At 41.5% G+C, this 12,246-nt stretch overlaps 1 protein-coding gene across 1 annotated transcript; it reads right to left on the bottom strand.

Annotated features, from left to right (window-relative positions):
* Window positions 1-309: 309 nt before the first annotated feature.
* On the bottom strand, window positions 310-10,649 carry LOC136287251 (glutathione S-transferase-like). Its single transcript, XM_066179791.1, has 7 exons — window positions 10,573-10,649; window positions 6,389-6,495; window positions 5,634-5,685; window positions 2,361-2,493; window positions 1,899-2,040; window positions 747-878; window positions 310-614 (listed from the first exon to the last, which is right to left on the bottom strand). The coding sequence occupies exons 2-7, from the start codon at window positions 6,473-6,475 to the stop codon at window positions 492-494; spliced, it is 669 nt and encodes a 222-aa protein (XP_066035888.1). The 5' UTR covers window positions 6,476-6,495; window positions 10,573-10,649; the 3' UTR covers window positions 310-491.
* Window positions 10,650-12,246: the final 1,597 nt, after the last annotated feature.

Here is a 12,246-nt window from a genome sequence, read left to right as displayed (position 1 = left end):
ACCTTAAAAATCCAATTCACCACAAGCTTTAAATTTAAGAATGGAAACTTGAAACAAGTCTACATCTTTAAAGGGTAAGTGATGCTGCAAGTCTTCTCTTCCTTCTCTTGCAGGGCTCTTACTCTGAGCTTCTTTTCATGTAGAAAATATCTTCTCCAACAGGTTATATTCTGAAAATACTAACACTGCATTGTTCTTTTTCCATGTTAATAAATTCCATACCCTACAAATAGTTCTTTGCCTCCATACTCCTTTGTTTTAATGTTTTGCCAAGCATTCAGTATCAATAAAGACAAAGCAGCTGTCACATTGCCAGTGTAATAGAATGCTTTATTTCTGGTATGGGTTGCTTTGCTTCTCTAGCACTGGTTTTAACTAAAACAATACAAATTTGCTGAGCTTCCTTTGCCTTTGGTTTAGAGTTGTGGGTTGCTGCTCTGCTTTCCCCTGCTCTCCCAGCATTTTGGGTATCACCAAAGGTGGCAAGGCTTTCATTTCTTAAAAACCTTTAACACCGTTTCTACATAATGGGCATCTGGTGGGGGTTTCCTTGGGCTGCCAGGCTGCAGGAATTTCTTAATTGTAGGCACATTGCTCATTTTGGTTTTAAACACCTAGAAAAAACAAACAAACCCAGAATGAGAGAAATTCCAGCCACAAAAATGTGATTTACCCAGCATGGGGAAATAATTACTTCAGGCCTGACCTCTAGCTCCTGAATACAGCATGCTCAGTAATTAAATTACCTGCAACTGAGGAAACCCTGAGAGCACAGTAGGAAGTTTCTCCTCCACTGCTAAAATGGCTTCCATTAGCTGAACATCTGCCCAGCTGAATTTGTTGCCCACAAGAAAGTCTTGGCCATGTTGCTTCAAAGCCTGGAGAAGACAAGAAAATGTGGGGTGCGGATGAGAGTGGGGCATATGGGCACCCTTGGCAGCTAAGCTTCATCGCAGAGCAACAGAGCTAAGCAGCAATTCTATGTGGAGTTTCAAGGTGGACTTTCCAGCTGAAGCTGTGCCTTAATCACTTCATTATTGCTGGGAAAAAATGAAGTTTTGTTCATTTCGTGTTCTGGTACACAGATTACAAACTTCGGTCACTCAGTAATAATGAATGATGATGGGCGCCAGAAACAGAAACAAAACCATGTGCTTAAGTAGACTAGTAACAGTCCAAGAATTAGAAATAGGGATAATGGAGGTAGCAACAAGAAATGTAAGGAATTCACAGAACTCCCATTTAGAGGTTTCACATGAAGTGATGTCCAATGCTAATATCAGGAAGCAAACTTAGAAATGCAGAATTGCAACAGCTAAATAAAGAGAATCCCTGCCTTTGGGAACAGGTTATTTTAGTGCTAAGAACTTGTGTGATGTTCAGCCTTCATTATTGTTTTCCAGGAAACTAGATAAATATTACAAATGTGGGAAATATGGCCAGATGTGTGAATCATGTGGGTTGGGTCTGTTTTTTAATGTATCTGTGCCTGTTGTTTTACTGAAGTACTCCTAATCTCTCTACCTGATTTGTGTGCAAGGGATTCTTGCATTCCTCCAGTGAAACTTTTCCAAATGAAACTAAGTATGGTGGACACATGGGCTTTAAACAAATATAAGTATAGGACTCTTCCTTCAAGAAAAATAATCACATGCGCTTGCTTTCACTTTAGTGAAGTTTTTCTGTACAGCTGAGACATTGCTTTGCAGATGTTCAAATACCACAGCCCTGACAACACAAGCAAACAAAGAGAGGAAAATGTGCTTCTGTATTTCCCCTTTGAGACAGCCAAGAAAGTTGAGGATTGGGAACTGACCCACACCACAAACACATTCTTATTTCACAGAAACTTTTTGGATAATTGCAAGTTTGACAGACACACACTTGCTGTCACTTACCTTTTCAAAGACTGGAAAGTACCTGTTAGTTGCCCTCTCCTTAATTGACTCAAGATTTTTCTCCTTTGCATCAGGTGGAGAGAAAGGAAACATCAAAATCATTTGCATCAGATCTGATATTCCCTCCACATACATGTCAATCCTATTGGTCAGGGGAAAATGGTAGAAAAAAGCACAGAAGTTATTTCATCTGTTTTCCAATTAACTAAGGCAACTTAGAGAATTTTCTATCACCGACATAGTGCAAATTTTCACAGCCAAAACTAAGCATGAATGAAAGCTGAATATTTTTCAAAAAGAATAAAGGCCTGTTTATGTTAGGAGCATTTCAGAAGCAGTGGTTAAATCTTACTGTTAGCCTTTTTGATGCCTTTATACTGGATTTACAGGATTGAATTTGGTTTATATAATGTAGCTATCAAATACCAGACTGCTCCATTAGAGACAGGAGGTGTCACGTACAGGGCTCTCTCCTTCAAGTCTTTCCCATGGAGATTGTATTTCCCTGCTATGTAGCTCATGATGGCTCTGGTCTGCACCATCTTCATCCCATCAATCTCGACCAGGGGCACTTGCTGGAAGAGCAGGAATCCATCTAGGGTGGAGAAATGAAGGAAAGCCTGTTAGTTCCTCCTAGACTGCAAGGTGTACAAAAGAGCAAGGCACAGAGCACATTCCTCTAGCAGTGTAGGAGACCACTGATGTCTTGCTCTAACTGTAAAACTCACAGAACTCAGCTAACATTGGGGGAAGATCAAACAGCCTGCATCACACTCCTGTAGTGAGGTCACCACAGCACAGCTGGGCCCTGGGCTTGGCAGCACTTCCAGAGCTTCACTGGCTAGCGGGAGATGGCCCTGCCTGTACCTCTGCACTTCTGGAACCTGCCTCATGCTGGCAGCAAAAGCCTGAACCAGCACTTCCAACCCAAGGAATAGGAGGAGAATAACAACATGAGGTAAATCTGAACTTAAAAAAAAACCCAATTCTTTTGAATGCAGATCAATTTCCTGTCAGGGACATACATGAGCAGTACTGCAGCAAGAGCAAGCTGCTGGAATACAGGAAGGGGTCAGACCACTTTAAACATCCTGAAACTACGGAGCTAGAGGTAGAGCCTGTGACAGCTGTTGGTGCTTGAGTAAGTTTCACACAGTCACTCCAGGATCATAGTTTAAGTGTCCCCATAGATTTTACAGGCCTAGTCTCAGTGTCATTCTACAACAGTTTAGGCCTATTTAGAAACATCTTTGTAGCCCCATTTTCTGCTGGTGCAGGTAGAAGCCATTGTCTGAGCTTTCAGTGAAGCAGTTCTGAGAGCTAAGTGCACACAGAGATTTAGCATTGCAAAGTGAGTCTATTCTAGACCAGTTTTCTGCTGGACTAAATCAGTTTTTGGAGACACTCCCTCCTCCATTTACACACTAGAGGCATCCAGAGAACAATCCTGTCCTGTTCATAACCACAGCAGAACTCCAAATCCAAACATGCAGCTGCCACTTGCATTGCTCAAAGTTAATGATTTTTGTTTATTTTTCTCAATTCCCTTGGTGAATCCTTCTTTCAGATTTGAAGGTTCATTTCAACAGGCACAATTGCCTGCCCTTACAATACAGCTGTTAAAATACCTTCCTAGGCTAGAATTAATATCCTTCACTCTTAATTTACAGTTAAAATTCAAAGAGTAGTTGCAGCAACAAATAGCTTGTATTTGCTTCTTGTCGACATTCACAGAAAGATCATGTGTGTTCTTGTCTTTCCAGAACACACATCTACATCTTAAGGAAGAAACATTACTTGGTATCTATCTAGCAGAAACAATAGAATGGGAAAACTAACAGATCTGGAAGGATATTTTTCAGCAGAAAGATGCAAAGTGAAAAATAAAATTTGTCTTTCTGGCCCTTGACAAAAAGCAATGCAGCAAATATGACTGAACTGAATACACCAGTTGTTTCTAATCTACAGAAAAGAGGAGTCCTTCTTAAAATCAGTAATGGATGGCCTCTCCTCCTTTGTTTTGCAGGGAGAACCACTTCACATAACCGCAGCACAGAATACATATGCAGGATTAAAAGGAGTTCACCAGTAATTCCAGGGATTGGATGGTGCTGTCCAAAGGTGGTCTGTGGAGCACAGGTTAAAAACCAGTCCCCTGCTATTTGTAACCAACCAGCAGAACTCATTGATACCCAGGTACCACTTGGGCAGCCTTTGGCTGCACAGATTGTGCCAGGCTAGTAATCATTCAGGCCAACAGATACAGATCTGCCCAAGCCAAAGCCATTTAATACTCTGCCTCCAAAAGAGCTGTCTGTCTGCAGGCTGCCTGCTGGGAACAGCCCCTGGCCCAGGCATCATCCTGACCCTGCTGGGGCATTGCCTGGAGGATCATCAGCTGGCACGGGCCAAAGTCATGCCTGAGCCAGTCTAATGATGTGGTAGTGCCTAAATACAGGAAACTGTCAAAAATCATATTGGTAGGGAGAGAAAAGTTTAAGGGAGAAGTAATGTGGAATTAGTCCTGTTGAGTCCTGCCCTGCACAACTGGCAACATTCCAGATGTTCCTTTATCAGGATGACTAATTTATGTACCTTTCTCCAACCCATTCTACTAAACCACACCTTTTTTTCTTTGTGTTCTCACCATCTTAAGCTCAATATATAGACATAAAACATTTGATCTTCTTTATAAAACTTCCCTATCCTTTTCATCACCATTTAATTCTTCTCTCTGGATATCAATAAGCCCAGATACAATCCTGATTACAGCATCACTCTTTCTAGATAACCTATTCATGTGAGGGATATACTGACTTGGGTTTTCAGTACCTGTGCTCTTCCATTTAGAGCTATAATTGGTTTGAGTACACTGCACTGTCCTCCCACAATTTAAGAGTCCCAGCCAACCAGACCTGCAAATTTAATTCTGATCTACTTAATTCCACTTCTGTCTTATTTTTGTTCATTTTAGTTTTCTCTGACAATTTCTTTAGACACAGCTTTTTCTTTCTGAGATCAGCCACAATGCAGGCAGGACCTCTTCCAAGTCTCCTTGTATGACTTGCCAAGCTCAGCCTGCTCCAAGGTTTCTCTCACATGTCCTGGGCAGCAGGTAAACTGTGGGGTTTGTGCACTCTCTACTGCTCCTCACTGTCCCAACTCCTTCCCTACTTTGGCAGGAAGGTCTTCTCCTTCCAGAGTGTCTGTAGAGGGGTTCATTGCTGGATCTCTTCTGACCAGATATCAAGGGCAGTGGCTAAGGGTCTGCACTGGTGTGTGGGAAGGACTGGTCTTGCTCCCAAGGTTGGCATGAAGCCTTTGTGGCATGCTGCTTTGACCATGCCACGTTTTCCACAGGTCTCCCTGCTGGCTCCATGCTTTTTAACTAGGGGAGGCGTCACATCTCAGGTTCAGGAAATTCTATTTGCCCTGGACCAAAAATGTTCCAGGTACCATGCTAACAATTCAAAGCATAGGTAAGTAAGTTGTATTCAGTACAAGTGTTTGCCTGTTCAATGTACTACAATAAATATAGTAACAGAAGCCCTGGCTCTTAGCTTATAGCAGTTATTTGACACTGGAAATAACAGGTTACTCAAAACTAGTATTGCACTATTCAAGTTGTGCACCCAGAAGTTTCCACTGGTTTAAATAAACTATTTTCAAACCATAAATTTAGATAGGCTGGACAATTATTTTGAAGGACTAAGCCTCTGGTGTCAGGATTCTTACCTTTGATTAACTTGTCATACTGCTCTTTTGTTTCCAAATAAACCTCGTCAAACTGAAAAAGTAGTGAGAATAGCGTCACACTGCTGTATTTGAACATTTTTCTTCTATTAAGTGATAGCAAATAACCATGCCCAGAATTACTGAGTGAAGCAAAGGCAATGGGCCAGATCTTCAACTGCACTGTTTAGATGCAGATGTCCTGAGGATCCCCCACATAGCCTTACAGCTGATGGGGAGCAGAAGGAGGGCCTGGACACTTCTGCATCAGGGCACTTATTCAGAAATAACCCAAGACCAAGCAGCAACAGAGTGCAGGCATCTGCAGAAGCAACAGATTGGAGCCAGCACCAAGAGAAGTACAAGGTACACCAAATATTTCTAACCCCACCCCAGCTTACACACATTGTAACTGCAAACTTAGTAAGACTTAGGGTGGCTTAGCACAGCTAGATAACTTACAATTAATAAAGGCCCTTTGAATAAATCCCCATTTTGTCCCGTTAAGATTAATCACTTCAGGAGATTGCTAGTACTTCTAATAAACTCCAAATGCCACCATGTTTGCATCCCAAGTATCAACCATGGAACAAGGTTCAACAAACATGTAGTGGTACTACAAACATGTAGTGCCACTGGACAAATGAATTTAGCCACCCTCATGCAGCTTTTATCCACCATGTGCATGTTGACTTGTCCCTCACTGAGGAAAGTTGAGAACACCGGTCTGTAACACTCTACTGAAAATGTCAACCAACCTCCACTCCGGCTGCTGCCAACAGCCATCGTATGGACTCCATCCGGCCCCTTCCATTCAAGTAGGTAAGCCTGGGCTTCCCCGACATGTTCCTGAGCTCCTGGTTCCCTGAAAGATTAAGCAGCAAACAGTATCTCATAAAACTGGTGTAAGCACCATTGTTTTGAGGGGAGACAGAACCTTTTATTATCACTACACCTGTTGACGTTTAAACTTCATTTGGTTCAAAACATAAAATGAGAGACAGACCAGTGACACCACACAGCCAGTGCCAGGAAAGGAAAGATGTGTGAATCTGTAAAGCCTTCCCCAGTGCTGCCAGGGAGGTTTCTTAGGATTGCAAGCAAACACAGACAGGTCTAAACAAGTGGTATGAGTCCCTAGCTACAGGGGGAACACTGCCGCCTATGAAGACAATTATACAAAGCCACTGAAAATCCTCACATCCTCAGGGAAATTACTCACTTAGCCTCATTGCCATCATCATTGAAAAGACAAAAAGGAAAGGAAAACATGTTTTACCAGTAGGCTGAAATTTGTCTAGCTTTGTTTGCCTTATGTGCATTTTGTAGCTTCATACGCAGTCCATTTCTTTCCTCAAATAGGGGCGAATGAATTGTTGATATTCCCTTTATTCCATGAAACAGGACAAGCTTCCTTGGCCATCCTGCCTGGCTACAGCCCGTTTCCTTGCTGCTTATGGCAACCTTGAGGTGTCCCTTGAAGCCACATACGGAACCTAGATGAATTGGCTCCATGTGCCTTCAGAAGTATCCCCTGGGGCGTGGGGCCCTGTGTGTCCAGGGGACTGGCACATGGAGGCTGCCGATGCTTTGCTGTAACCACGTGGCAGAGACAGGATGTTGGTACCGAGCTGTTTCACGCACAGGGACAACCAGCTGGCCTGGCAGGGCTCACATGTGAGCTTAACCATTTCTACATCCAGGCCTTAACTCCTCTGTGCTTCATGCCCTAATTACTAAAACGTGAATAGCATTCCCCTTCACAAAGATGCTTGCAACATATACTGATGATCAGAAGGAAAAAACCCCTTTAAAACAGATCTCCTAATCATATCCTAATGGCTCTGCGCGCCCCACTTTAAAAAATTTCCAAGTGACTCCAGTTTTCCCAGAATTAAAGCCAAAGCTGCAACATTACATCTGTCACACCTTGCATCCACTTGACAGTTCTTATTTAGGTTCAGTACACTCTAGTGGTATGTCTGCTTCAAGTCACGGTGCTTCGTAGATGTACTTAAAATAAAGTACATTTGGAACGCATTTTGCCAAAACTTGACTTCAAAAAGTAAGATAGAGAGTTCTCCCTTAAGCACTTCTAGTAAGAACTGAGTCATGTTACTACAATAAATAGGGAGATTTGGGATAATTTAGTAAATATAATCCAAATACATATTAGGGAAAAAAGTTTGTTCAGCTTTAAAGTGTGAATAGCTGTTCCTAATTACAATGTTTGGCTCTAGGAACAGCGTTTTATTAATTTCTGCACCTTGTGTGACTACTTTCCACTGTTGGGCAGCTTATCAACATAGTTCACACCAACTAGCTAGCGCTTCTTTCATTATCATACTTTTCAGCTTCGTTGCATCTGTATCATTTCAACACACATGGGCCCAACTTGTAATGCACAGAAACTTATAGTAAATAAGACTTTAACTGAAAAAGCCAACGACTGAAATATCAAGTACAAGAACCTCGATCCTCCTGCAAACATTATCTTTTGTTTGCAGAAGAGCAGACGGAATAAGAAGCCTTAGGTATCATTTTATCATTTCACATGAACAAGAGATTCTATGTGGGATTAAATTATGTGAGAAGAGCAATGACAAACAGAATTAAAATTTGGCATAAGGGGTTTGTTTGGCTTTTTTTAATTAAAAATATCTCTGTCAGGTCTGAGTGGATTTTAGTTACCTTAAGCTGCCAACAAAGGAAAAAAAAATCCTCTTGAGTTTTGGTTAAAAGTTGCCTCAATTTTTAGATCTGCTGAATGTATCTTCACTGACTATACAGGGACCTGACACCTGTAGCTCACATACAGGCAGCTACTTTCAGTTAGAAGGACTGGACCTGAGTCTTGTCTGGTGGGCTCAGTTTGGCTGCTCATTCCCCTGTGAGTACTGACACCTGAGATTCCCTAAATATCAGAAGACACGACCCTTGACTAACTAGAAATTTGGCAACTTCTACCTTAAAAAAAGGATGTACTGTTTAAAAAAGTTGATCCACCTTTGATAGAATATGTTGGTGCTTTATTAGTAGCCAAGTAATCTTGTATAGCTGCCACCCATTCCTTACTGCTTGCCTTAATTAAAAATGGTCATTGGGCATTTCTGTGGAAGTTATGATTTGTGTAAGAGAAGTACAGAATATCTGTGTTACATTCTTCAGCAAGATGAGTAGCTATTATCTGAAAACCATATTAAAATAATTCAAAATCTTCCAAGAACAAGTACTAAAACCAAACACTTTTCAGAAGCGGTAAAATTCTGCCACTGCCAGACAACTCTTTCAAGGGATTAGAAAAATGCCTGATACTGATAACCTAAGGTGATGAAGAACACATTCACTGGGCAACACACAAGGTGTGTTCAAGATTTTGAACCTAGCTGCACTCCTCCTAGGACTGCCAGACTGTGGTAAATCATTTACCTTGTTTGCAGAAGAAGGGCAAGGAACAGCCTCCAGGATAGTAACTGACATGCTGAATCCCACTACACTACTCCTTCCACCTAGGGAAGGAAGGACATCACGGCTATGTAGTAACCCCCCATAAAGCCTAAAAGGCTCAAGCAAATTTAACAGATGCACTGTTTCTAAATATCAGTCTGGAATTGTCATTTGTGGGTGGTCATATTATCTGAGCAGCAACAGGAATACAGGTTATTGACTAGCTACTGTGAATGAAGCAGTGGAAGCTTCACTACTCAGTCCAAAACTGAGCACACAAGCAGGTGATTTAACTGCATTAGCAAAGGTTTACTAGCTGTTCAAAGAGGAGACTATAAATATTTATGCTGATTCTCAATATGCATTTGGAGTATGTCATGCCACTGGGCAGCTATGCAAACTGTGTGGATTTATAACTTCTAGTGGAAGTAAAATATCAAATGCTCCATGAATTACTGAACTGTTAAAGTTATACAATTTCCAGAGAAATGTGCTATCATTCCTCAGTCAGATCATATGGCAGAAGGACAAAAAAAGAGACAGGAAATGGTCTAACATATATTGCACAACAGCGGTACAAACCACAGGCTTACAAGTAGACCATGGTCTGAGCTGGTGTTGCTTGCTCCTGAAAAGCTGTCTGACAGTCTGACTGCTCCTGTTCAAGAAAATCCACTATTGCAAAAGGTACAAACAGCCAAATGTCCAGGAACTGTTGAGAACAGATATGGAAAACCTTCTAATTTTAATTAAGTAGCATTTGAGTTCTACAACCAAGATACATCACTGCTCAGGACATTTGGAGATTACGGCACTAATCCAGACATTCCTGAAGAACTGGTTCATGTAATGAATTTATGCTGCAGCAAAATAAATAATCGCATCTTGCATACACTGCCCTGATATCTTGCAAAAGCCTCAACATAAAATTTGACTATATAAAATTTTTTAAAATTGTTTTTGTCTAAAATCCACATTTCTATCCTATTTCCTACTGCTTTGTGAGCCTTAGTAACATGCCTGTCCAGAATTTCTCTGAGCATGCATCTCAGGGATGCAGGAACAATTTAAGAGATCATCTCTTCCAGAAGCAGAAGCACTCAGCATGAAGTGCTGTTCTGTTTAGCGCCGGAGCTGGGATCAAAGTCCAGCATATCCCACGGGCCAGCCTTCCTGCTCAAACCTAGAAGAAACAACACAGTGCTCGAGGCTTGCCCTTTGTCCCGTTGGTTGTTTCATGCCTGCCTTGGTCAGGTCTGGACTGCACCACAGAATTAATTTCCTGGTTAAAACACATCTTTCTCTGGCATTTTCTCTTCTGCAGTTTCCAGCTGATAAATAACTTATCAAGCCATTTTTAGTCTACCAGGCACAAAGAATGACTAAGGAGAGGAGAGAATTTATATTACACCAGCAGATGCCCTAAAAAACTTAGTAGTTTCAGTTAAAAAGAGTCATGAGAACACCTAAGGAAAAGAAAATTTTAAGTTCTTACCTTCCGACCTTAACTCAAACTCCACCCAACACAGGCAGGTTCCCCAGGGCTGTTTAAACTCTGCAGCTTGGGGGAGTTTCCACCCATACCCAATTAGAGAAAAAAACCTCCGAGGTCTCTTAAACTGACACCATCCAGTTTAAAGACGTATGGCTCTGAAAACCGACACCCAAGCAGAGACGGTCTTTGTTTGCTGATTTGACTACACCGTGTCGCTAACCTCACAGTTTCCATGGCAGCCATCTATTCGAACTGCTCTCTTGGAATTTTGGGGGCATTTTACCCAAATCAAGAGCAACACACTGAGAAGATTACAGATTTTTTTTTCTGGGTCATATTTAAGGTAATAGTAATCATTTAAAGAAAACCCATTAAGGTTTCTAGGCTATTTAATTATTGGGCAGGTTTTTATTTTTGCTGCTGTATGGCATAGAGAACTTACTCAAAGTATGGGATAGCAGGTCTCTATTACTTTGAACTAGAGTGTCAAGCTTGATATAAACAATAGATGAGCAGTTTATGTCACAACCTACCCTATGTCTCAAGGCAATAGAATTATTTTTTGAAATTGAATGTACATGCCTAATACTCAGAGACTAAATAAACTATGATTTTCTTACCCACGAGAAGTAACTCTTTCAGCTTTTTTTGTCTGTATTTCAGCTAAAAATCCCAAAACTGAAAGTGGATGTGAACAGACACAAGGATGGCATAGCAAATGGAAAATGGGATTTGGATGCCAATACAAGGTTCTTTCCTCTAGCACAGACCCACATGTGATGTTGGGCATTGCTTTACACCCCTGCAGCAGACATTAATACAACTGATCTGAAAATCTGTTCACAGAACCCACACTGTTATCAAAATTGTATTTGTCTGTCTAAAGCCGTGGCTGTACTAACACAGCACCTCACTATGGGGAATCTCAGGAAAAAAGTAAAAGTCTCCAGGTAATTTTTTCCTCACAGCTGGAGTTTTGTAATGGTTTCTCTGCCTGGCAATTGCTGGCAGTTTCTTATAGAGGATGCACTTCCCTTAGAGGTTTCCTGCAAATTTGTAATTTATGTGATTCAGAGGTTGATGCTGTAAGCAAAACCCAAATGTATGATGCTTCTTTACTCTTTGCCTAATTCTAACTCTCTCTTAAGTTCATAATATACGAGGTAAAGCGTAAAAGTAAATGTACGTGTCTGTATTTTTTCTATGTCAAACCCAGTTACTACCAGGCTACCCTACAAAAAATCCTAAGTATGGGTCAGAAGTCCAGCAGAGGCCCAGAACAGTCCCCAGCTAGCAGAATAGGTACCCTGCTTTGGAAGATCTGAACATTGTGTAAATGTATGCTGTACCAAGCATGGGCAGAGTGATCCCCATGGAATGCAGATGTGGCTCCAGTAGGACTGCAGCACATACACAGACAGCTGAGGAGGAAAGGAGCATTTGTTCATACCTATCCATGATGGCAGTATTGAATCAAGATTAATCTATTCCTGTTTTTGAGGTCTTTGATAGCAGCATGCACCTGAGTGCAAGAGTTGGTTCAGGAGCAGAGACTACAGAAGAGCATGCATGTAACTGTAGCCTCTTTGTCCTCTCTGCAGTCTCAAATGCTGCCAAGGCCAACAGTAGGCTTGGTGGTAAAGAAGAGTGGGAGGGAGAGGTCCCTAACTTAAG

The sequence above is a fragment of the Chamaea fasciata genome, unplaced genomic scaffold (genome assembly GCF_029207755.1).
Source record: "Chamaea fasciata isolate MVZ Bird 193981 ecotype frontalis unplaced genomic scaffold, bChaFas1.0.hap1 SCAF_3, whole genome shotgun sequence".
Lineage (NCBI taxonomy): Eukaryota > Metazoa > Chordata > Aves > Passeriformes > Sylviidae > Chamaea > Chamaea fasciata.
The sequence above is the reverse complement of the archived record's forward strand: the minus strand, read 5'-3'. Positions and strand labels throughout refer to the sequence as shown.

Excerpts from the sequence above, each read along its gene's own strand:
- LOC136287251 (XM_066179791.1), bottom strand. The coding sequence starts at position 6,475 with ATGTCGGGGAAGCCCAGGCTTACCTACTTGAATGGAAGGGGCCGGATG. Across the intron at positions 2,041-2,360 it reads GACTTGAAGGAGAGAGCCCT|GATTGACATGTATGTGGAGG; the intron begins GTACGTGACACC and ends CCTGACCAATAG. Across the intron at positions 615-746 it reads CAGGGTTTCCTCAGTTGCAG|GTGTTTAAAACCAAAATGAG; the intron begins GTAATTTAATTA and ends TGTTTTTTCTAG.